At 39.5% G+C, this 25552-nt stretch overlaps 1 protein-coding gene across 5 annotated transcripts; it reads right to left on the bottom strand.

Annotated features, from left to right (window-relative positions):
- Positions 1-2140: 2140 nt before the first annotated feature.
- On the bottom strand, positions 2141-25054 carry LOC125329639 (solute carrier family 22 member 15-like). Of its 5 annotated transcripts, none has more exons than XM_048311847.1 (12): positions 24980-25054; positions 22888-23034; positions 20378-20510; positions 19565-19729; positions 17854-17983; positions 15937-16158; positions 15276-15416; positions 13393-13478; positions 9194-9302; positions 5502-5574; positions 4843-5001; positions 2141-3851 (listed from the first exon to the last, which is right to left on the bottom strand). In XM_048311847.1, exons 2-12 carry the CDS (start codon positions 23011-23013, stop codon positions 3825-3827), a joined length of 1371 nt encoding a protein of 456 aa, XP_048167804.1. In that variant the 5' UTR covers positions 23014-23034; positions 24980-25054; the 3' UTR covers positions 2141-3824. The 5 variants fall into 5 exon arrangements, 4 of the variants coding, with proteins under 4 accessions (XP_048167804.1, XP_048167803.1, XP_048167802.1 ...); XM_048311846.1 differs by lacking the exon at positions 24980-25054 and adding an exon at positions 24787-24883 and having other exon boundaries at positions 4838-5001; XM_048311845.1 differs by lacking the exon at positions 24980-25054 and adding an exon at positions 24787-24883.
- Between the last annotated feature and the right edge of the window lie 498 nt (positions 25055-25552).

The following is a 25552-nucleotide window of genomic DNA, read 5'->3' as shown; positions in this document are numbered from 1 at the left end:
AAGCATGCAGGAATTGGAAACTGCTTGCTTCCCAAATCTCCACTACTCTTCAAACACATTCTTTTTCTCTCACAAACATCTGCAGCTACTGTGCTCTACTAGTCTTGTTGCAAAGCAAGAGTGCTAGTACACGATCATCCCAGATTTACATATAGTTGGCCTGTAGCAGTACATCTGCCCACTATTTTCACAGATTTAACCCTAATGAAAGGATTGCATCTCCCAAAATCATCTCTAGGAAATTTTACATCTCCTGTAGCAAGTGATACAACAAAAGACAACCTTTCCAGTGAACTGCTGGTAACTCATTGCATGAAAAAATTACATCTCTTGCATGCTGTAATACATGACAGTTATTTGCCCCAAGCAAACTAAAAACTGAATGGCAGAACTAGCTGGTTACAGATGGTAGTGTGAAAAGTTTGCCTCCTCCTTTCTATACTGCTTAGCTGCAAGAGCATTAGACAACAGAGCAAAGGATTATTTGTACTTCACTCAGATTTAAAAGGATAAATGCTGAATATGAATCCACAGCCTTCACTTCAAGCAATAAAAAAGTGCTCCAACAAAGGAAGAAACAGCTTTGATGAAACATCAGATGGGATAATGAAAAAGAGCAGTGAGATGAACTTGACATGAATATTGGGCAAAGTTTGCTTTCCAGAAAAAGGAACTCCAGCTCTGCCTTTATACCTGGCCTGTTTTTTAACAAGGTGTGGGGATGTGTATCACTGGCTGATGACAAAAGAAAGCAGAGGATATTTGCCAGCTGGGACACGGTAGATTCAGCTGAACCCCTGTTGGTTCTCCATGCTGAGTCAGCCATCAGGAGGGCTGTAGAATGACAGACTGTGAGACTAAACACAAAATATGCCATGAACTGCAGGAGCAATGAAAACTGGAGCTTAAGCAAACCTAATCAAGAGTTAAAGGATAAATACAGCCTAATGACAGGCAAATGGCATTAAAAAGTAAGTGGCATAAATGAATGTTCAAGCTTCACCTCTGCTCAGCACCCAAGTCAGAAAAAAATCCCCAGCACACCTTAGGGAAAGCCACAGCAATATTAGAGATGAAACACAAAGTGAAAAAGCTGGAATCAGTTCAGACTTCCTTTCTGGACAATCTGTGAGCACCACAGATGTATTTAAGTGCAGAATTTTCTCAAATGCTGAAATAAAGACTTCAAATCAGTTTAAAAACAGATCAGGAAAGAAAGGCAATTTCACAACCAAGTGCTAAAACACTGAAGACATTGTTCTAACACAGAAACAGATGAACAGGGCAGATGCAACATTACAATCAAGTTTCTACACACAAATAAAGCACGGTGAAAGAGCCAGTGATACTTAAGGCTAGAGACTATGACCTAATGTGTATAATTAAGCCACATGAATTTATTCAGCTCCCTTTGGTTTTTTACAGAGGAAAAGGAAAGCAATAGATAATGGTCCCACACTGAGTAAAGAATTTATTAGGGCATTCCCCCCCTCCACCAAATGCTTTGTCTTATTAAACACAGGGAAGAAGTGGCTCTACATTAAGAACTTCCAATTCTACATAGTCATAACTTTAAGGGAAGATAGATACCCTAAAATACTGCTACTTGACCAAAAATGCTGCCTTTTCTATGACACAGACAGTTATGAATGACACACAGTTGTTTTTTCACTTTGGGACCTTTTAAGATTCAATGCACTGATGACATTAGGCCAACTGAAAATATTTCTAACAAAGCTGCAAATAATTTCCTTATTTCCAAACAGGAAAAATACAATTTTTTCCCCCAAACAGTATCATTTTATACAGCAATACCAAAAGGCAGCAAGGATATCTAAAGTAAAATGGTAAATAAGGTGTTAAATTGAATAGAAATCTTAAGATGCAAAAAATGGAAGTTTATGTTTCCGTCTGTATTTTGTTTTTTGTATCTTGGAGACAAAGTACCAAACCAGCTTCCACACTGGCCTAGGCTCATACAAAGAGCTCCAGGTACCATGAGTCATGCCAGGGCTGCTGGAAAGATAATTAACTTCTTTTGAGACACACAGCTTTCTGGTCATCAGTCTACCAAATTCACAAAGTCACCCCAGGCAAAGAATTCATTAATTCCAGGTCAAATAAAGCAGAAGTAAGCATGTTCAAAATGCAAATTATCTTTGTTTCCCATTTTTCACATAATGTTGAATTAAAGGAAGAGGGAAAATGCACTGCTGCAGTGCAGGATGGAGAAATACACTCCCACCACATAATGGTACCTTTACGATCCTTCTATTCCAGAGTCTTGTCTCTGCTTTGGGAATACAACTTTATATCATTCTATTTCTTATTAAACTTTATTTCCTATAATAAAAAAATTGAAGTCTACAGTAACAAAACTTGGTCTTTACCATATCCCTGCTGACCCAATTATACCTTTGAAGAGGTACAATAGTTACTATGGTTATAAATGTTAATGCAATAGAAGGCATTAATATTAGTCAGGAAAAAAAAAATCCCAAACTCAAATCTAATCCTCATTGTATAAATAAATGATCAGAAGATAAAAGTTTGCAGCACATTCTATTGGGTGTTTGTCATCCAGCTCTATCGCCAGAGGTTAAGGAAATGCATGTGCCATCCACCTGTATGTCAGCATTACCTAGACATTGTTCTGATCACCAACTGATCATCACTTCTTGGGGTCCTGATCAGGCTCCTGGTGGAGCACACATGGGCACAGCACAGGGTTTGGTGAGGCAGCCAGGCAGAGCAAGCTGTGTATAAAAATGCACACACACTTCTACAGGTCCTTGCTCAATTGCAGAACTATTCTTTAACTATGGAACGTCTCAAAATACAGATATCTTGCAGTAACCTTTTCCCATCAGTACATTAAAGGGCCAAAATCAAAACAATACATGTATTCTTCAAAAAAAAGGTGTGTAAACATCCTGGGAAAAGCAGTATTCATAATACAGATGTTAAAATTTATTTTTTTATAACAAAATTGTGTTTGCTATCAAAAAACCTGTAATATTTCTGGTGTATCAACTCCAACATAAATACATTAACTGTTAGCCAATCACTGTTCCCCTCGCAGGAAGAATTTCTAATTGATTATGTGACATATATTGGATTATACACCAATTATACACTACTTATATTATACAATATATAATTCATGTTCAATTCTTTCTCATTCCACATGTACATCTAGAACTTAATAACCTTTCTCTAAAAGGTTACTCATCGTCTCCTTTAAATGTACCTCTTCAAGTCCTGGCAGTTTTTCCAATATAGTATTATTTATCTCCTGTTCAGGTTTCTTATGCTAAACATAGTAAGGTCAACAACCCATAGAAATCTTTGGTCTCTTCACAGCATGAGGCATGTACTGTAATTTCGAGGAAAAAAACCTGTAGAGAAAATCAGCATATACTGGATGCTGCTCCTTTTCACAATTCCAGCTTAACAGAATATATAAGGCATCTAAATTTTAAATTATACACATCACTTCAATTACATTATAGCTTCATCTGAAGCTAGCAATTACATTTCGTAAAATAAATTAATACTTCACTTCAAGAAGCTGTAGAGAAGTCCAAACCTCTGAAGTATGCTTTTGTTAAGTCATTAAATTAATGCACAGATTTGTCAGCTCTTTTCTCACATGCTTTGATCAACTTATTCCATCTTCTCCATTTGCCTCCACATGAAAACTGTTGAGCATGCTACAAACAGCATTATACATGAGTCCTCAGATGTTTCCTGTCAGATATCTGGGGCAAAACTCTGCCCTTCAGATTCTCAATGCAGGCTTCATTTCCAGACAAGCCTCACATTCAAGTGTTGTCTTCTAACAGGTTTGCCTGTCAGACAGAAGAGAAATAATTACTGAAAAATGTTTTGCATCTCGTATTTTTCTTGTCCTATTTTATAGCCTAATATTAAATGCGAAAAGCTGAATTCATTGATTTTTAAAAGAAATTAGAAGTGAAATGGTATTTGAAGAAGCTCAGGGGTTTTCTTCCATTTCTGGAAAGCTGAATGCAGCATTACGCTGTATTAGGCATAAAAAGAGAACAAAATAGTTTGTGTAGTATCATTAAACTGATTAAGTACAATAATTACCAGATAATTAACAAGATAGCATATCAAGAAAAAACATAAGAAAACCACATATTCTTTTATTTCTACACTAAGCCTGCTTAATTCTAAGCTAACAATTCCTTTCTTAGAGAAATCCTCGCCCTGCTCCTTCCTTTTAAAACTAATTCTTCTGAGAAACCATTCCCAAACTTACAGGATATACTTTACTTTTCCTGTTCTATTACCTGTTGAATCAAACAAAAATTTCATTTCCCACTTCAGAAGTTTAATTTAGTGCATATCAACAACAGGAAAACACTTTAAATGGCTTTGACCCAGAAGACTGATGAAGGATAAAACACTTCTTCCAATATATATTAATAGTAGATTATGTTCTACTATAAACATTACAAAAAGGCACAATCCAATATATGATAAATATGCTTAAATGTTTTACTGAGAAAACACAGGAATGTTGCTGGATGTATTGTCCTTGATTATTTTAGACTTTTTCTTAAGGAAACAGAATAGTATTTATTTACATGTCATTTAATGCCTATAGGTGATTGCTACAGGTTATTAGCCTTTTCATCCTTAAGAGCCAAGCAATAAATCTTATCTCCATTAAACACAGCAGAAAGATGGCTTTAGAGACTTCCTGCGCATGTTCACTAATGCACAGTCTAATCAAGACACAGTCAGTTGTGGCTTGCATACAACACAGAGGAGAATAATGCAAAGGTACAGTAAACAAAAAAAAAATTACTCTGCCTCTTCATTTTGGAGCATTTGGTATCTGTGACTCTGCAGGTCTTCAATGCTCTCAGCAATTGGCTTATTTAGTGTTTCTGGCAGGAGGAGAGTCAGGAATCCTGCTGACAGTCCACTGATTCCAAACACCACAAACGGTACAGAAGGACTAAGAGATTTCTAGAATTCAAAATACATAGTAAAAAGCACAGCATTTTTTCCTGCTCTTAAAATACATCAACTGTAGTCAAAACCAAAATACTACAACTTGTCACTCCAGCAGTTTGTGCAGTTTTCCATATACTAGTAGAGCAAAGAAACCCAAAAAATAGCATTTCACAGAAACACCTTCGTATGACAGCTTTTTTTTACATGTCTAAGAGAATTCAGATACTGAGCCTTAGCAGTACCAAATGCATTATACAGCAATCATTTCACTAACACATGAAATAGTTACACAACACAGAATATTAGACTTCTATTTCAAAAACCAATAAAATACTAGGTATTTTTAAGAGTCTTATTCATTAATTCTTGAAATTGAGTGAACATTATTTAACTTTTCATAAAACCAACTTTTTTTTTTAAGGAATATAGGCATACATTGTACCAAAATCAACAAAGTGCTTTTGAGAGAAATTATGGGAATCTGAGTTAAATAAAAAACTCAATAATCTTACCATAGATGGCACAAACGGAGCCAGAATGCCCCCAAATCTGCAAGACATGGAGCACACACCCAAGCCAGCATTTCTGTTTTGAACAAAGGATGAAAGATTTGTACTTTCAGAATACACAACTGAGTCATGCATGAACATGTGGTGGCACTGTCAGAGCCAACTTAAAAATATAAATTATCAGTAGTCTTTAATTGAAATGAAGTTTTAAGACCTCCAGCAGTTACTCCAAAAGTTTTCCTGAACTGGCTGCAGATAAGGTAAAATCACAGCCTTTCAAACCCTCACAAAACCACCCTTCACAGAAGTTTGAACAAAGAGGTTTTCCAAGATGCCATATAGGGCAATTCAACTGGACATCCCTGTGCTGAATGGGGAATGATTTCAAAATGTGACAGGATCTTCAGAGAGATGCTATCTGCAGCTCAGACTGAAGCAGCCTCAGGGTGCACAACTGAAAAGTCAGTGCTTACCTCCAAACAGAAAATCACTATTTGCCAGTGTGAAGCTTGAAAACATCTGGCCAGATGTGTCACTACAGGAGCTGCTGAATTCTGGGCTCCCCTCCATTTTCAGACAAGTTCAAAAGAATCTCATCTAGACTGTGATATCAAAGCATGGCTTAGAACAGCAGGATCCTCTCTAAAGAAAGTTAAAAAGTCCTTCGAGTCTTTTATTTCCTGATCAAATGCAAACATCTTCCACCTCTGTATCACTCCTACATAGAGTATGTAACAGCCCCTTCAGAGACTGCCATTGGTACCATCATTAGTGAGATGGCAAGAACAAGCTCAAGGTGGCTGTTCTCTCTACGTCTCTTGGTTGCTTCCTCTCACTCCTCATCCTCAGTCTCACTGCAGAGCTGAGCTGCTCCTGCTCACCCTTTTCTCACAGTGACAGGGTTAAAGAAGCAGAGCAGTGACATGGGTCACCAGTGTCCCAGTATCAGCCACCTGCACATCCCTTCCTAATGGCCCTTTGCACAGGTGAAGGGAAACAAGATGATGGAGGGAGCTGATGAGAAGCCAGTGACTTTGGCGCTTCTTCACATTGAGGCAACATTGACCCAAACCCCACAAGACAAGGCCAAGCACTTCCCCATCAACAAAATCCTTGAATGAGACACACTAGTCTGTCGGTGAACCATTCCTTTGGAAGCATCTTTCCCACAGCCCCCAAGTCTGTCCATACCCAGAAGTTTGCTGGCTTTGTTTCCTGGTGAGAGGTAACAGGGCAAAAGGTAGTCCTGAATGCAAATTGCGTCATTTCAATTCCAGTGCAAAATGAAAGCAGTTGTTAGAAGACCATATGATAGTTTTAATTCAGAATTCAGCAGAGTTTGGGTTATACAGAATAATGTGGTATCCAAGAGGAAAACCACACAAATAGCTTAGTAATTGCTGAAAATAAGCAAAAAAGCTATCCTAGGCAGTCCAGTGGCCCCACTCTGATTTCATCCATCAAATACAAGGGCATCATAATTTTGCAATCATTTTCTCATTAAAAAAAAAAAAAAGTTCATTCTTATAGCTGTATTACTAGAGCCATGATTACATTTTGTCCCCAAAGATAACCTTACTCTTTGTCCAAAATGCAGCAGCGCTGAAGTTTTCTATTTTTAACCTTCTTTTCCCCCACAGGTATTTTAATGACACATCAAAAAGGAAAAAAGCCCAAAGCACAAACACTCCCTAACCTACAGCACTGCCCTGTTTCTAGCACGAGATGTATTTGTCATTGCTGCATGAACCAGCTAACTTAAAATATGTGCCTAACAGTCTTCATGCCTCAAGCAATAATTAGGTTTAAATAAGGAGCAGTAGGACTGAAAACTTATTTTTTCTGCAAAACCTCTAACTGGGGGGGAAAAAAAGGAAAAAAATAGTCATCCTACCTCCTCTGCCTTTCAACGTACACGCTTCATCCCATGACATGAGCGAGGATGCCACGAGCACTACAAAGCTTTGCAGACACCACCAGATGGTGCTATTGCTTTGCTTTAAATTTAACACCCATCACCACTTCCCTTGCAGAAACTATAGTGCAATTAAAAGTACCAGAGAGGTATTAAACATTGTTAAATGTATAAATTGTCACACGTCAGGAATTTTCCCATGGTTTAACATAACAATTTGCCACATTATTAAACATGACTTATCTAATAAAAGTTGCTGATTTTTTAAACTGTCTTTATTCTTGCATGTTCTCCACTGGTGGTCTGTGAATTTGACATGCAAAGTACTTTTTTTGCCAGAATATTACTTCAGATTCTCAAATGAAGCAGTACTTTACTTGATTTTTATTCCTAATTACAAATGCTTAGTTTCAAACACACCGAAACAGTGCTGTAATTCTTGCTAGGTATGAGCTGTCACATCCTTGGCACCAAACATCAATAGGACTTAAGAAGATAGTGTAACATGGAAACAGAGCAAAAAAAGCAGAAACCAATAAACTAAAACATTTTCAGATTTAATTTTCTTGATTATTAACTCCAGAAAAGCAAAGGGGACAGGAAAAACAAAACAAACAAAACAAAACAAATCAAACACAGGCACTTAAACTAACAAAAACAAAAAGGAAAACAATGAGGTTTTAAAGGATACAAAAGTTTGGATGGGGAGAATGCAAACAAGCCCCCACACCCTATTTCAGTTAGCATGCTTGGGACTTGCATGTTCAACCTAAACCTGTGCCAAGGAGTCACACACTTTTTTTTTTTTAGGGGTTTGTTTGTTGGAGGATTTTTTTGTTTCCCCTTTTTAAACTTTTCCCCAAAGCCCTCAATGACCTGGATTTATGTCACCAACGTACCTCCCTCCCTCTGTGGTGCTACAGTCCACATTGGGACACCTTCCTCATCAGCTTTCAGCTTTCCCTGCACTCTCTAAACTGGGCCCAGATTTTGCAGTAGATTTAAAATTGCTATTCTTAACAAAGTTCTGCAGTATGACTCAAATTCTGAACATGTACTTGGAGTACCATTTGGAAAATCATATGGAATCAAGATAAGGGTGAGAAGAACAAGATTGTGTATTATATTTTCCTATCTCGGCTTTTTCTTGGGATAACAGAATAACCTCACAGAGAGTCGGTAAGAACTATGAAAAATAAATTTTTAGCCCAGTTCTTCATTAATTAAATGGTATAGAGCAAATTACTGTCATAGAGATACTATTAAATTAGTTGCATTATGAATATTTAATAACAAAGATACAGAAAAGCACTTGTTTTCCAGTGGGCTAACAAACAATCATCTAGGAGATGTAAGTATACATAAGGACTTGTATAAATAGTCCTTTCTGCAAATACTCTCCATTTATGATTAGGTTAGCACACGATTCATCACATCGCTACGTTTGGGTTTGCACCCTGTAATTTTACTCCCAAAAACCAACAGAAGTGAGAAACCCAGCACCTACCACTGCAGCACAAGAAGGGTGGTTTTCATGCTTCTATTCTGGATTCAGACCTAGAACAAGTTGTCCCAAACGGCCTGGGAAGGTGCACAGGTGCAAAAGGTGTGACTGCTAGGAAAAACTCTTTTGAGCCCTGGCAAGCTGCTTCATTACAGGAAGGATTCATACTGTTATTTCAGGCAAAAATAATTACAGATAAATACTAAAGCATACCAGCAATCAGTAGTGCTGAGCATGAAAACAGATTTTATTTACCCAGAAGCTCTGTTAAATTACCTCAGCAGTGTTGGGTACAGCTCAGATGTATAAATGTACAGGATGTTGAAAGCAGCACTGACCATCATTTTTCCACACAGAGCTAACAAAGTGGGACCAAGGAGGAGACCTTTCAGGAAAGAAAAAACAAGCTGTAGGCATGAACAGTCTCTTTTATTACTCTTTTTTACACAAACATCCAGGCTTCTTTAGGAGATTATCACACATATCCAATGTTTGATCCATACATTTTTCAACAAAAGCACTGTCTCAGTTCTTCCCAACCAAACTAGCTTAAGAACAGATGGTTAAAATTGTATATAGGACTAAGAAAACCAACCCAATTTTTTTGTGAAATACAAAACTGTCACAGGCTGAAACAGAAGGGCTGCCACTTCCAGCTGTGCAATCAGAACATCTCACCAGGTAACCACGTCTTTTGATGAGCACAGACACTGTACCCTCTCTGGCCCATTTATTGGAGTCAACCCATAACACGCACTGTTCACTCCAAGAGTTTACTTGCTCCCCAAGGACATCCTCTTAGGACTTAGAATTGCAACAGCTCTGTAACTGGAAAGAACAAATGCTAGTGCAGCCCAGTTTACTAACAGACCGAGTTCAGTCAGCTGAACTGAAGTGTGCATGTTTTAAAGTCTTTAATTAATGTGATTTTGGTTATGGTTATGTTTGCACCATCTGTTTTAACAAGAAGATAATTTAATACTTTTTCAGCATGGAAAAAAACCCTGAATGCTCTGATTAGCCATATTTCAGGTTCTCCTCCTAAGCATTGAGTTCATCATGCTTCTGTTGGCATCAAATGATATTCATTAAGTAATGGGAAACTCTGATTGCGTCTCAATTGCTTTTCTTTTAGTTTTGCCCTTGAATATTCTCAGTACAATTCATCTGCTCAAGTCAAATTCTGTTTCAATTGATGCAGAAATTCATTTGTATGTAAACTGAAATCCAGAAACTTGATTTAGTTTCTCTAAGCGTGGTGCATTTTTGCAGTTATTTCTGTAATTCATGCAAAAGAGATGTGCAGCATTTTCATCCAAGTTCTCCTTTTGCTCAGGAAGAACTCCAATATTCCATAGAGTTGCCAGATGGAAAGATGTGAACCTGGTCCTCCAGAGCCCTGCTGGGTGTTGTCAGAAAGCTGGGACATCCCTTGCCTTCTGTTAAGCAAATATAAGGCAGTGAAGGTACTTGTGATTTGTAAGTTTCAAACATGTTCTCCCAGGAAGAATTAAAACTGAACACTGCAAATCCACATATTAGCAATACAGCATTGGAAGTTTTGGTTTTACTATCAAAACAGAAGAAAGAAACTGTCTAGACAGAGAAATTAGGACTCAGATTCTTAGGAATGAATTTTAAGTGCACTGTTCTCCAGGTTCCCTCCCTTAGGGGATTCTGAAGGCTGGCCATGTGGGGAATTATCGTGGGATGAGAAGCACACTGGCAATACCCAGGGAAGCTGACATACAGTGAAAATAACCCCAGACATAGTCCTTATGTTTTTCTCACAGTCTTGGAACATACTTTTAGCAATTCCTGCAGAACAGCCCATGATTTTCTTTCCATTTAAAAAATGTAACAGCATTAAAAGCAGGAATGCACATTCTCCTATGGGATTCTGGTGGACATGTATCCGTCATTCCCTTGGTCTGGCCAAGCATGTCCCTGCAGCCCCTGGAACTCTGGTATTACAGCTGCTCTCACACCTTTCCACCGAATGTGCAGTGGCAGCTGCACACACACAAGGCTGCCTGAAACAGCCCAGTCAGGGCAACTGATCCAAATATGGGTAAAAGTAAGGTTCTAAACTCTCTCTAAATCCATGTACTTCAGTTTTATTGATAAGGGATGACCTTCCATTAGTAGATCTTTGGAATTTAGAGAAGTAAACTGGAAGAAAATGGTAACAAGCGGTGCTGATGTCTAAGACCTTCTAGAAGAGGAGTTTCTCTGTGAGATTAAGTTTTGATGCTGTCATTGCCATTAATAGTCTCATTTGCAGTGCCATTATGTAGAGTCACCCTCTGCCAGTCATCTTCATGGTAAAAGTTCACTTAAGCAGTACTTTTGAAACCAGGAGTTTATAAACTTACTTCAGAAAAAGTATCCACCATAAAAGGTTAGTTCTCAACACAAAATAACCAACATTAACAAAAGCTGAGGTAAAATTGATTTAAATAACTGCAAATTCTCTTTCCTTTTTCAGTGGAAAGCAGATCAATAAAAGCCACAAAAAGGTATTATGTGTTCAGCACAAGCAGATAAATCTAAATGAAAGATAAAATCCAGTTACCTCTAGACTAGTAGTCTCCTTTTCTTACTATAGTATAAAGCAAACACAAAATGCAGATATCTTTGTGCTTTCTAGCAGCTTTTGGAAGAAAATAGTATTACAGCTCCATTCTCCCTCCACTGCCACTCTCCCTCACCATCTTCCAGTCTGATACACAAACTAATTGCTGAGTTTGAGTGATAAGGAAAGAGGAAGCTGAGGGATATATCAGTTTTTACCTAACCATTGAGAGAATTTTAGTCTTAAATTCAGTACACAACTCTAATAACAAAAATGTTCTTTGCTTATTCCACAGGGGAAATTACTCAGATCAGATTCTCATTCACAAGTTAGCAGAGTTATGTAGAAATCAAGCAAAGGTTACAGACAAGAGGCAAGTGCCCAACATCTCACTAAAATCTTAAATCCCTTGTAATAAAATCAAGGATCTTACCAGTCATTCAGAAGAACAGAGACTTAGACAAACATAATACTAATAGGAAGGTCAGACTGGAGCTGCAACAATCCTCATTTCATCCAACGTGACTCGTTTTCATCATGCTTGGAATCGAATTTATTTCTACTGAACTGACAAGGATCACTCTGGGCCAAGAGCCAGCTTTACCCTCTCTACAGTGCAAAGTCAGATGTTCTAATGGGATTAAAGTCAAGTCAACTGGAAAAGGCAGAAGACTTCCTGTAAATTAGCAACTCTTCGGGAACATTACCCTATCCTAATTAGTCCCTACTGCTTTTCTATCATTTTGTTTTAAAATTTATAAGAAGCATAAAGAGGAAATCTGTTGGAATAAAGAATCTGCCTCAATAAAAGGAGCAACAAAACGTCCGAGAACTTGAATTAAGACAAGATGGCAAATTAGATTATGGGACATTTTATCTCTGTCTGTTTTTCTTCCTGGGACTTCTGAGATCAATTGGAACTGATGCCAGACAGCATTTATATCTGTTAAGAACAAATACAGCCTATGGAAGACTACCTTGTAATCACATTGCTGGTGCTCCTCAGTCAAAACACTGCTAAGGCTGAAGCATTTCTAATGAAGTGACGTTATGAAAAACAAAAGCAGAGAGCAGCCTCACACTATTTGTTAGTGCTGTAAGTTTTCAGTAGCAAAAATAAATAGTAATACAGAAAAACTGAACTTGAAATGGAAATGAAAGTGGAAATATAAGCCCCAAAATTTTGTTAATGTCACCAACAATGCCAGAAAAGAACATATCTTTTGAAAAGAGAAAAATACTTGATGATACTCCACTGTTACTATGAACTGTCCTCACAACTGCATAAACAGCAACACCCAGTTGAGACTGACATAGACAGCAAGCTTCTGGCATCTCTATGGGTTCCATACTGCAATTCTGACTTTCATTTTTTATTCTCAAGTACAAAATTATTTTTTATGCTTTGTAGTGGCTTGGGGCTTTTTAATGATGAGTTACGCTTCCAATTCCATAAAACCTCAGATTTCTATTTCTATACCTACCACATGCCACCAAAAAGAATGAAAAATTAAGCTTGGCATCTCACACTGTCAAGATCCAGTCAAACTAATGTTACACTGCATGGCAGTCTGGCAATAAAATCCAGAGCTTATAAGGTTAACTGCTTGAAAGTGATGAGCGCAGTGTCAGTGTCTGAGACAGAACGTGACCTTCAAAGAGCCAAGGCTTACAGTCAGACAAACTTAGTCAATTAACAGGTTCAAATTATGCCTGCAGGAAGGTAAAAGGACTACAGACATGACCCTGGCTCCCTGACCAGCCCTGAAAGCAGGAGAGGAGTATAAATTGATAGGTCTTCAGGCCCTCATAATACTCAGTCACAAAATATCCATTAAGTTGTTTTGTCAGCTTTTAACCAAATTTGGAAACTTGTGGCTTTGCAGCAGCACACACTTACCAGCACTTGTTGGTAAAAACATGGTGAATATACAGGCAAATCCTGCAAATATCAGGAAACACGTCATGGTTTTACGTCTGCCAGACCTAGAAGGAAAAGAGCACCAAGGTAAAGATGTAAACAAAGTCCTTTGGGTGTCTTTCAACTTGTCTGTAAAATATCAAAGTACTAAAGTACACAGCAGCATAAGGAACAGTTATAAATCTATTGTATCTTGATAAGTACTTCAAATCTTGCTTCTCTAGTTCTGTGCACTGAAATCCTCCCAAAACAGCTTTCCTTTTTCTAGTCAAGTTTTCATTTTTAAGCTATGGAATTTGTAGCCTTGAGAAGATTCCATCTACTTTGGCAACAAGAACTCAAGACTTTTTCCTCTCTGTACTAAGCAAGGCAATGGGCCTTGTCTCCAAAAGGGTATTACAGTGCATACACACGAAGATCAAATTAATAATGTTCAAGAAAATGTAATTCAAATACTTCTTAAGTATTTCTCCTTTACAACTTTGCATAAACATAAACAGTTGTAACCCACTGTAAAACTGTTTTGTATGCTTTTGTGTCTAACAATATACACACAGAAATCACTAAGGGCCATTTTTACTGCCTGGTGTTTTAAAATAAAAGAGAACATGACAGGACAGAAAATCATCAGCCCATCTCCACATCTGCCATATTTAAATATTTCATAATTATTTGCAAAGACCCACAAGTAAAGATATTCTTAGCAACCATTTGCAGGCATGTAGAAATATTACACGTCCTTGTTACTTTATGAACTTTCACAGCTATTTCTAACTACTCCCCCATACTAGTAGAACCACAGTTTATCTGTAACAAATGTACAATGCTTGGTTTTAAAAATATAAAATATTTTTGCAACAAGCAAGTAATACTTTAAGGATATTGCTCACTAAAACTGAATGAAAACAGAGCAGTGGTTTGTCACATTCTCTTCTTTATTAAAGCATCTAAAACTACACCTATCTATACTTCAGGAAACCAAAAGCTTGAAAATTACAATTACTTTGACAAATTACAATGAAGAAAAAGAAAAAAAAAGGGAAAAAAAATAAAAGGACTTGTGCAGTTTGCAGTTTAAAGAAATAGATGTGTGACTTAGGCTTTGTGGGCTTGAGGTGAAGGTGGGCTGCTTGTTTTGCTTTGCAGTTTAACTGAGCTGGCAGCTTTTTACTGCCCAAAATTCCCCAAAGGTGGCATCCTCTCCAGGCTGAAGAAAAGAGGATTTTTGCCACTGACCTCAGTGAGACCAAAGTATCATAATAAAGATACTGAATGCGAAGGTTACATGAAACCCTGAGGAGCCCTCTGCTGCTGGACTGTTTGGCCTTTGGAAAATAGAACCTACATAAAAAGGATGGCTTCCAAACACACTGAAAAGTATGAGAATACATGGACATGGCTCATCCACACCTTCATGAAAATTCAGCAGTTCTCACTTCAAGGATCTCTTTGAAAAGTAAAAATGAACAATTCTGAAAACTGCTTTCAACTGCAGTTGGTAGGCACTACAAACCCAAGTTATTCTGAATAAAATATGTAAGAGATATATTATAACCCATAGATACTTGAATAACTAAGCTATTCCTTTTTTCCATAAAGACCCAACTTTTTAAATAACATTAATCATTGAAAAGCTTATCTCTGGAGTAATGCAAGATACGAACAGAACTAAAAAAAGTGAAGAGGCAGAAAACCAGGCTCTCTTTTCTTTATCAAGTGCAGAAACCCCCACAGTGGAGTAAATCCCCAAAGAACCAACACTGTTCAGAAAAATAGTGAAATATCTTACTGAGAAAAACGTTAATATTTTTCTATGGTATCTACAAATGTGTGAAGAGAACTGGGAAATAAACTTTTCTTACCAGGATTTCTCAATAAAAAACATGCAGAGGGGAAATGCTGGAACTTCCACAAGACCAGAAAGAGCCACGTTTAAATACAGATTTCCTCTTAATTCACCAGCATTTAAAGTTAGTCCATAGTACACAAAACTACAGACATACCTAAAAATAACCAGAAAAGTTGTATTATTAACTGGTCTTGTTGTATCACTTTTCAAGACAGCACCTAATATAAAATTATGCAATCTGTATTTTATCTTGCTCACAATTTTCCTCCACTGAGTCTATGTAATGTAATTTTGGGCTGCTTCTTATTTCAGATCTCTATAGTTGCTATCCAGGCAGGCCTTTTCTTCCCAAGACTGGTTCCAACACACATCCTGTCAGTTATTTCTGCTTCAGCTTCTCATTTCAGTCTGCATAAATATTATGCTCTCACCAGATTATTTCTTGGTAGGTTTTGAAGCAGTTTCTGAGCAACACACTGAAAATAAAACACCACCAGCAACAATAACAAAACACCAACCTTTCAAGACATCATTTCAGATGATTGTTGCCTGCCATCAACTGCGAAATTTATGATTTACTTTCTTAGGACATCATTTTTAAGAGAAAAGGATGAAGATTTTGTTTGCTTCCTGCTGTCTGATTCCCAGCACCTTGGCATTGTGTTATTACCTACCAGAGGTACATCAGAATGAGGGTTCGCCACCGAAGCACCGGGTGTCTCACCAAGGTCAGGATACCAGCTGTTGATTCACCATTTCTCAAAGTTACTGCATTTGGCTTCAATTTCAGATTTAATCTCTCTTTTCCATTACCAAGGGCAATGTACTGCAGCACATCTTCAGCTTCTGCCATTTTCCCTTGGGAGTACAGCCATCGTGGTGATTCTGGGAGCATGCTAACAGGACAGCACAGAAAATCAACAACGTAAAGTTCATTCATATGAACACAGCACTGAAGTCAAGCTTTCCATTTTGCAGATCAACACTTGAAAAGAAAGTACCAGTATGAAATTCAGAGGAAAACATTCTATTTGCACCGCTCTGCATATTCAGTTCCAAGTAGCCTGGTGCTAACAGTTAACCTTACAGATGGATCATTGGGAGATGCTTGACAATGCACTCAGTGATGTTAAAAGAGCTGACACCGAAACCTTGACTTGTGCTGAACTACTTCTTAGGCAACACTACACTACCATGGCCCAGGAAGCATCTCAAACCTCTATTATCTGAGCAGCCTGGACAAAACTTCATTCTCATAAAGTTTATTTCAAGCTTCCCATTATGGGAAGGGCTCTGAGTAAGAGTGGAAAGAAAAGGAAGGAAACCTTCCTGGGGAATTAACTGTCAGGCTCCAGTACCAGCTCATTGCTGCTGATGTAGGTTTTAAACCTCTTATTCCCACATATAATCAGAATATCCCTGCTTACCACAACTTCATGATTCCTACTTTTTTTTTCCCTGTTGCAGCTTTTATATGAGCCATAAAATAAAGAATGGAGTATTTTGAACTGAACATTTATTTTCTCTGGCACTCTTAACAGAGATATACATTCTATAACCAAACTTAACTTCCATTACTTTAAAGGATCCCAGTATTTTTAGTATTTGGGGAAGTAATTCTACTTCATCACAAACAGAATGCCATAGAGGAAAATATATCATGCAGAACTTCTTTATGATGCCCTCAGGCTTTGTATTCTTTGACTACAGGAAGAGAGGTGGGTTTTTTAGTGTAGTCTTCAACAGAACTTCTTTCAAGAGAAGATCTATCTAACAAAATGAAATCAGAGGAGTCTTTTTCAATCTGTGCTGTATGCCAGACATTCCTTGCATTAATGTGCAGGCAACCTACTACGCTAATTCTTTAATTTCTTCTACAGTTTTAACTAGTGATTAGGAATGTACAAGGTGTGTAACTTTTTATGTTAGAAGAACGTTCTCTAAGAACACAGGCCAGCCAAAGCTAGCACTTAATTCTTTACATACTGATGCAGTTTAAAATCATTATTATGATAGTGCCAGTGTAGGAATTCTAAACAGGAGCACCCAGCACCAGGAACAGGCACAGGGAACCTCAGAAGCAAGCAGATACATAGCAGAACATGCTAAAAAGGTAATTCCAAGTGCTCCCACTTATTTCCCTTTGCATGCATCTCATGGAAAGAAACTCTAAAATCCCTCTAGGACAACTTCCAAAACTTCTCAAGTGCTGAAGCCCTGCCTTGGCAAGAGGCAGTGCTCCTGGCAGATGCTCCAGCTTGCAGCCTCTGGCAGGCCTTCCTTCCCTTCCCCAAGCAGATTTGTAATCGAGTTTTCTTGGACAGCTGGCACACAGCTGCTCTTTGCAGTGCTGGCCACCACAGCTGTAACAGCATTCAGAAAAACAAACTTGTATTTTGGGTAACCCTGAGTTTCTGCTTCATTTAACACCCCTTCTTCCCACACAATATAATTTTAACCTTGCTTGGTTCACAAACCCACGAAGAAAAATGTTATCCTCATTTTTGCCACTCACTCAAACGATGACAAGAAAAAGTAACTTCATTACTGCATCTTTTTTCTGATCATTATAATGCATGTGAACCACTTACAAAGAAAGGAGGAGGAAGAAGACTCCTGGAGTATTCGCCACGAAGGCAAGGTAGCGCCATTCTCTGACACAGTAACCCAGCCAAGCATAAACAGCAATGCCAACTGCAAACGTCAAATTAGTTAAGGACCCTGAAAATACAAGAGCAAACCAGTCACTACAGAAACCACTGGCAAAAGAAAAACATTTCTTAAGCAGAAGCCCAAAATTCCTAGCCCATGATACACCTAAATAAAATAGCAATTTTATGAGCTATGTTTATAGCACTTGTGAACCAGCTGGCTTAAGTCTATTTTGCAATCCCAATGAAGAACAGCTTTGTGTAGTGTGTGGGAGGGTTGGGGTTTTTCCCCCCTTCGAAAAATAAAGAGTAGGACACGGAAGAGAGGAAGAAAATAACAGAAACCTGCAGAGAGAAAACCTGAGAGCAGGAAGGGGACACATTGAGAATGAGTGCTTTATTTAGGTCTGTTAGGGCAATCTTGAATAGAAATGGCAGGCTGGAGCAGAAATTGAAACTAAGTTCTAGAAGTACAAGGACGGAGCTCAGTACAAAACCAGCTGCCAAGCCAGAGGTTTACTACAGCAGATGTCCGATGAACAAGCATAAATAAAAATGTTTAGAATATGGGGTCAACTGGAACTCCAAAAGCCTAGCAACAAACCTCCTGCAGCCTAGCACAGGAGATCCTGCAGGAACCCAGACACTCTCAGCTGTGGCCCACAAGGGCCAGCTCACACCAACACCCAGGACAGCTGCCCCAGCACAGCTGAGCTGCATCCAGCAGCTCCCTCTCCTTCAGCCCCTCCTTCTCAGCGCTGAGCAGAATTAGAATAGAGCACCTAGAGCAACGAGCTCTAGGAAGTAGGAAATGGCCTGTCTCTTCCATCCATCAGGAGGCTGGCCCTGCAGGGAAAAGGCAGGGAAGAGCAGAGACAACAGGGCAAGGAAGGGTGGGAGAGAGAGAAGGCGTAAGTCAGAAAAGTGAACTCAGGAGAAAAGGAAAATTCAGTACTTAAAAAAAAAAAAGAGTGGAAGGTTCTAACTAAACCACAACTGTCTCATACATCCCCAGGACTCCAGAGAAAAAAAATACGAAAAACAGTAGAATGAAGCAACTGAATAAATGAGGGAGAGAAATATACCTCCAGCTGCAGCAAGTTAGCATTTGGAGCATGGTTTTCTCCGTGTTCTAGAAGCCGGAAAGGAGTTGCAGCCTGGGCTATTCCAGCTTTGCAACTGTCTGATATGCAAGTGTTAAACTTATTTAGGTCTTGGCAGTTGTATATGAAAGAAGGACATTTAAAAATACTGGAGAGTCAGCACATTCAGCAGTGGAAAAAACACAGTTCAGGCACTAACTCATTCTGTGGTTCAGAGAAAGTTCCCAGAGTACCTTCCCAAGGTACCATACAGATGAATTAGGCAGGATCTGCTGAAACTTTTTTTTTAATGTAATGCAGTGTACAAATTTAGAAATGTTAGGAATTAATGTATCAATTTGAAAACCTTGGTTTTGCTATTTATCAAACAAACTCAGTCCCATCTTCCTTATTTAGGCACCTTTCCCACAGAAATCAGAACTTGGAAGAATCACATCACACTCATCTGACTTATACTACAACTGACTTGACTTGGTAAAAACATAAAAAGGTACTGACAGAACAATATGTGTCATAGTAACAATGATTAAATATATCCCAAATCCCACCTGTAAATGACCAAAATGATTTTCCTACATATTCTTGTGTTAGGACAAAAGACACAAGAGCCATTCCACCATTCACAATTCCAACAAAAAACCGTGAAACTGCAAATACGTCATAGTTTGGAGCTAAGGCTGTGACGTACCCAAAAACGACATCAAAAAATAGACCTGCAGAGACAGAATAAAATGTAGTTAGTACTTCTGCTACACAGCTTGAACTCAAAAGAAGGGAAGAGACCACAGCCAGTTAGTGACTGTAATGATTAGTCTGGAGTACTCATCTCTCATCTCTGGCTTTCTGAAATCACACCATATGAAAATTACAATCATTTTCAAGTCACAATGCCTGAGGTCTGCAATGCCAAAGATGGCATTTCCTTGAGAAAATTTTCTCATTTAACAACAAGACCCTTTGGCTGCAAACGCAGCTGGAACACAAAACACCAGGACTTGAGTAACCCACCCTGAAGATGCTTAGAAAAGTCAGTCACCCCCACCCCCTTGAAAAAAAAGCAGATTATTTTTTATTGGGAACAATATAGTTAGGCAACATGTGGAATACTGTGCTCCAACAGAGACAGCCATGGCAAAACCAGGTTTTTTCACCTCCCACTGATACTTCATGACCTTTGTGCTGCTCAGCACACTGACAAGAATCGGTTTCAGTGCTGCTCCACTCCAAGTGAAACGCTTATAACACGTCATTGACAGAGCAAGGGACCCATGAGCAGCCTTTCAGTAGGGTGGCCCAGGGGCAGGAAAGAAAGAGATGTTTTCCATGTAGAACACTTAAGAAAAACCTTTTAACCATCTTACCTGAGATATACACTGGTTTCCTGCCCAGTTTATCTGACAAAGGGCCAAATGTGATATTTCCAATGAGCAATCCAGCAAAAAACAGGGATGATGCAAGGCTTACTTTGTAGGCTTCTTGTTCAATTAGGTACCACTATAAAAAAAAAAAATACAAATCCTTATTAAAAGTATGCCCTTCCTCAAAAAATAATTTAAAACTATCAAAATTCTTCTCATCATTTCCCACTTCTTGTTTTATATTCCATTAAAGTTTTATTCAAAGTTTGATAGGTAAGCCAACAATAGTCATATTCTTTCCTCTCTAACAGATTCTAATATCTCTCCTCCTGGAAATTGCATTGTAATAAATTAAAATCATTCCACTTGGTAAGCATCATTAGCTGCACCCCAGTTCCCAAGCTTTGGCAAGGCAGCTTATCTTAGGTTATTAAAACAAGGAAAGTCTGACCTGTGAACAGCTTAGCCATCTCAGCACTAAACCAGCACAGCTACTTCAATGAACAGGTATTAAAATTTCATTATTAAGAAGTATAATGCACATTCACTACTGCAGTACTTAGAGAGTTAATGCTGTGCTTCCTGAACAATGAGGGATCCCTGGTGCCTTTCCTCACCACACACACGATGCACTCTTGAAGAGAACCAGAAAGGGATTACAGAAAAGTGTCCCTGTTTCATAAAAATGCTCAGAACTAGTTATGGTCTACTTGTTGGTATTTCGGTATTTTATTGCGCACATGCATTTGTTATCAAACAAAAGTTACAAATAAATTATGGGTTTCTTTAAAAAATATACTTTCTACCTCATCCAAAATCTAAACTGAGGCAGGACAATCACAAATCATCACAGGGAAGTAACTGAGAGTGGACTGAAAATACTATTTCCCAATGGGGCGAGGCATGCGGACAGCCTGTACAATGATTAGTTCTTGAAGCCATTCTGGAGTTTTTTTGAGAGCACTGCCCCTGCAAAACCAGAACAGGACTGAGAATATTTAAGCTCCATGAAGTTTAATCTCCATCAACAAAATAAAGGAAATAAACTTTACAGAAACAGCTCTTGCAGGGTAGAACAAGAGAAAAGACTGCTTTTTCAAACTGTTACTTGTGCTGTTTGGTGGATCAAAGTGTATATTTTAACAAGTCTGATATAATGATCTGTGAAGAATATAACTTTTAAAAGAATGCATCTATCTACTTTATTTTCACAAATAGAGGTTGTTAAATATTCTTCAAAATTAACTGTAGCTTGCCAACAAAAATGTTGCCAGTTTTGCTCTCACCAAAACAGGCATCCTCTGAGCTCTTTACATGCACAAGGCAGTCTGGTTTGTCTGATTTAGTTACTAGACTGCTAGCAGAGAAATGCTGGTCAGCATCTAAAGGCTTCATTAAAAAAAAAAAACTATTAACAATACAGTCTTCAGAAATCTTAAAGTTAAAAAAATGCATAGGAACATAAATTTATTTTTATTAAAAAACCACAGTATTAGTTAAAATCTTATGACTTCTGATTATAAATTAAGCACTACCCTATGTTAGGCATCCTGCTGAGAGTCTGAACCTGAAGGAAACAGGCTAATCAGAAATTTCTGTTTCTGACAGAGGATACGATCCAATGTTGCATAATTCCTTCTTATGTCTAGTCACTACATTTTTCCAAGATAAACACTATACAGGCCCACTTGGGATAACGGGAAGGAAGCAAAATTTGACATTAGCCACACACCAAGTGCTAACCTGTCTTACAGGAGTTTACTGACAACTGCTCCAAGAATTCCATTAGCAGAACTCCTGCAGTTCACACTACCAGCCAAGCCACCCACACAGCCTTTTTTCTGACACTGGCAGTGATGCTGAGGTCACTCCTGCTTGCCTGAGCAATTATAGCCCAGGGACCAGGAAAAAGCAAGCACAGCCTCTTGCCTGGAATCCATAAGGCATGAAGGTGAAGGGTCAAGCTTCTGTCCCACTCGGCAAACTCCAATCTGTTCCATCTCCCACTTTCACAGAAATATCCAGACTGGTGCATGAGTTCCATTTTAATGGTTATAGTCTTTAATATGCATCTTCTGTGAGTAACTAATGCAGCTCATGGCAAAGCTTACATCCACAGCAGATTGTGCACACATGACAGATTGAGGCTTTTCTCAGTACAAAGCAGACATTAAGAGGAGCTCATTCTAAATTCTAGAGTTATAAACTGCTAATTAAATGATCATTCTTCCTTAATGACTTTCTAAAACAGATGAAAGTAAAACTGAAAACAAAATAAATAATATACAGAAAGTTTAATCTAAATTAATAAGCATTAGATTTATTCAGTCACGTACTCTCAGATTTTAAAATGATAAAATGAAAGAGCCAGATAGGTGGATTCTAAAAATTTTTAGTGCCATGAGCAGAAGATTACACTAAGCTCTGCTTGGCTTTCCCAAGCACCATGTCGTGCACTACTGACATAAATCCCAAGAGGAGGAGAAATTATTACAAATGAGAGAAGTACTTGCCTCAGTTACGATGGATGTGAAATTCCTGGCAAAATGGATATGCTTGGCAAGCTCAGCTCTGCTCACCAGAATTCCTTCTTGGTCTCTGTGATACTCAGGCACAGCTCCCACAAGCACAATAAGCATCGACTGACAAGCCACGTATACCTTAAAAATAAAACATGATTGTTTACCCTGAACAATCCCAAGAGACCTACTGGAATACTGCAAGCTTTTCATTAAACCAACAGTTAGCAAATTCCCTTTACCCAGCATCCCAGAGAAAACACAGTCAGTCTACTGCGTTTAAATCCCCAGATGTGGCCATGGAGGCTGTTGGGAGCAGCAAGTACCACTCCAGAGAGGCTGCTGCACTTCCAAGGAAAGTTGCATCTTGATACCCTCCTTCCTGTTGTAGAGGTGTTCAGTTTGTTCTTGCAGTTTTGTAGCCAGACATAGGAAGGGAAAGAATTAAAAACTTCATTATGGTTTCATAGGTGTGATCTAAGACTAAAACTTTTTATGTAATAGATGTTTTACTTACTACATTCTAAAGAATAAAACCTGCAGTAACAAGTAAAAAAAAAAAAAAAAGTTATCCAAGATTTTTTTTTTAAGTCTTCACTAGTTCTTTCCATTTCAGGAACTGAATTCCTAACCTGATCATCAGCAAAACTAGAATGTGCAGGAATAAAAAATAGTTTCATAAAGAAACCCGTATGAGAATATTGATTTATTGAGATGGGCCTCAAGATGTTCTACATATCTCCCAGGCCTTGCATGCTACTTTATTTTTCTAACCTAAAATAATATTATCCTTAAGCCTATCCACACATTAGTGATTTTTAGGAGGTTACCACCGATGGAAGCTTTGCCTCTAGAATGGCTCTCTTCATTAGGCCACAAGTCTTTGGCTGGTGCTTTGGCTGGATGTTGTTTTAATGTACCATTTAATCCGGTGCTTACCATGGACACTCTTGCAGAAACAAGTTACAAACCAAAACCTGCAACCAGCCCAATTTCCCTCCCAACAGTGTTTAATTCAATGTAGAACTACACTAATAGGAGGAAACCTGATATAAGAAAACAAAGAGAGTGAAACATAAATGTTTGCATGCCGGGGTATGGACACTATTTAAAGAGAGCATCCTAAATAACACTTTCACAAGAGATTAAGAAGAAAAAAAAATTTAAAAAAAAAACAGGGAAAAAAAACCAAAAAAACCCAAAGAAAACATTTGGTGGTAGGGTTAGACTCCATTTCCCTCCAGTCAGCAGAAGTTTAAAAGTCACTCTTCAGAAAAATGAAGTCGATAAAAAGACGTGCATAGGAATAGGAAAAACAGATCACAAACTTTGACAAGTTAAGCATGTAAGACAGCACTGAGGTAAGCAAGAGGTTTGACAGGCAACTTGGAAAAGAACCAAATCCGTTTTGGAACGCCCATGAATCCAAGCGGGGCTCCAAGAGGATGTTTGCCGCCACGGTAATGCGAGGGGAGGGCTCCTGTGCCAGCCCCCGCAGGAGCCAGCGGAGCAGCCCACGGCTGGGACCAGCAGGGGGAAAGTCCTCTGAGCCGAAGGAACGGAGGGGACAGAGGACCTCGGGCTCCTGCGTGACCCCCTTTCCCAGCGGAATGCCCGAGCCACCAGCAGCCGCCGGCGGGGCGGGGGTGCGCAGGAGCGGGGCGGGAAGCGAGCGTGGAGCCCCTCGGCAGAGCGGGGCCGGGCGGCCGCGCCAGCAGCAGCTTGTGCCCGGGAGCGGCACCGCCGTCCCGCTCTGCCTGCGCCCTCCGGGACGCTGCGCGGGCTGCGGAAGGAGAAACCGGAGGGAGCGCGCAGCTCCCAGCTCCCCAGACGCCCAGAACGCGGAAGCGGGCGGCCGGAGCGGCCGTGAGGAGCCCGGCGGCCCCGCCTCACCTGCAGCAGCACCAGCAGCGCCGTGAGGCGCCGCTGACCAGCGCCGAACGGCCCCGCCGCCACGAAGGCCTCCTCCAGCTCCAGCTCCATCCCCCGCGCCAGGGCCCGCCCGGAGCAGAGCCGAGCCGCGCCCCTGTCGCCCCGCCCCGCCGGGAAAGCCCTCACACACGGCCCGGAGCACCCGCTTCCTTACTGTAAATCAAGCGAGCCCTGGCAGCGCGGTGCGAGGGGAGCGGCGTGAGGCGCATCAGCATCAGGCGGTGGGAAAAGCCTCGCCGCTGCTGCAGGGAGAAAGGGCTGCCAAGAGAGGAGGTTGGTCCAACAGGATGCACGGGGATATGGCCACATCTCTCCAGCAAAAAGGCACGCACAGGGGAGCTGCGAGAGATACCCCAGAGAAGAGCAGAAGAGCTTGGCAGATGTTCCACAGTGGTTTGAACAAGGGAGCAGCTTTCCTTCTTTCATGACCTCGATTTTAAGAGAAGCAGCGTTTTTCATCAAGATTTAATCTAGACTAGATAATTGCAGGCTTTTACCAAAGGTTGATTTTGTTTGGTAGCCTTCTCCAAAGGCCAGGAAATTGTCCTGCCAGTTCAATGATCAGTTTGAACTACTACAAATTCTCTCTTCACCCAGGGGGCTTGCAGAGTAACACCTAAAAGCTCCACATCCTATGAACAGCAGGGGAAACTCCCTTCAAGTTAGCAAGAAGAGAGACTTAACTCTCATTAATTAAACCTGACACAAAGGAATTTGACAAAAGCAG

The sequence above is a fragment of the Corvus hawaiiensis genome, chromosome 8, assembly GCF_020740725.1.
Source record: "Corvus hawaiiensis isolate bCorHaw1 chromosome 8, bCorHaw1.pri.cur, whole genome shotgun sequence".
Taxonomy (NCBI): domain Eukaryota; kingdom Metazoa; phylum Chordata; class Aves; order Passeriformes; family Corvidae; genus Corvus; species Corvus hawaiiensis.
The sequence above is the reverse complement of the archived record's forward strand: the minus strand, read 5'-3'. Positions and strand labels throughout refer to the sequence as shown.

Bases quoted from the DNA above. Each gene is read 5' to 3' on its own strand.
- LOC125329639 (XM_048311845.1), bottom strand. From the start codon at position 24,876: ATGGAGCTGGAGCTGGAGGAGGCCTTCGTGGCGGCGGGGCCGTTCGGC. The intron at 9,303-13,392 runs GTAAGTGTGTGC...CTTTCCTGAAAG, and splicing joins GTTTTTACCAACAAGTGCTG to GTCTCCTCCTTGGTCCCACT. The intron at 3,852-4,842 runs GCAGAGTAATTT...TCTGTCTGACAG, and splicing joins AAATGCTCCAAAATGAAGAG to GCAAACCTGTTAGAAGACAA.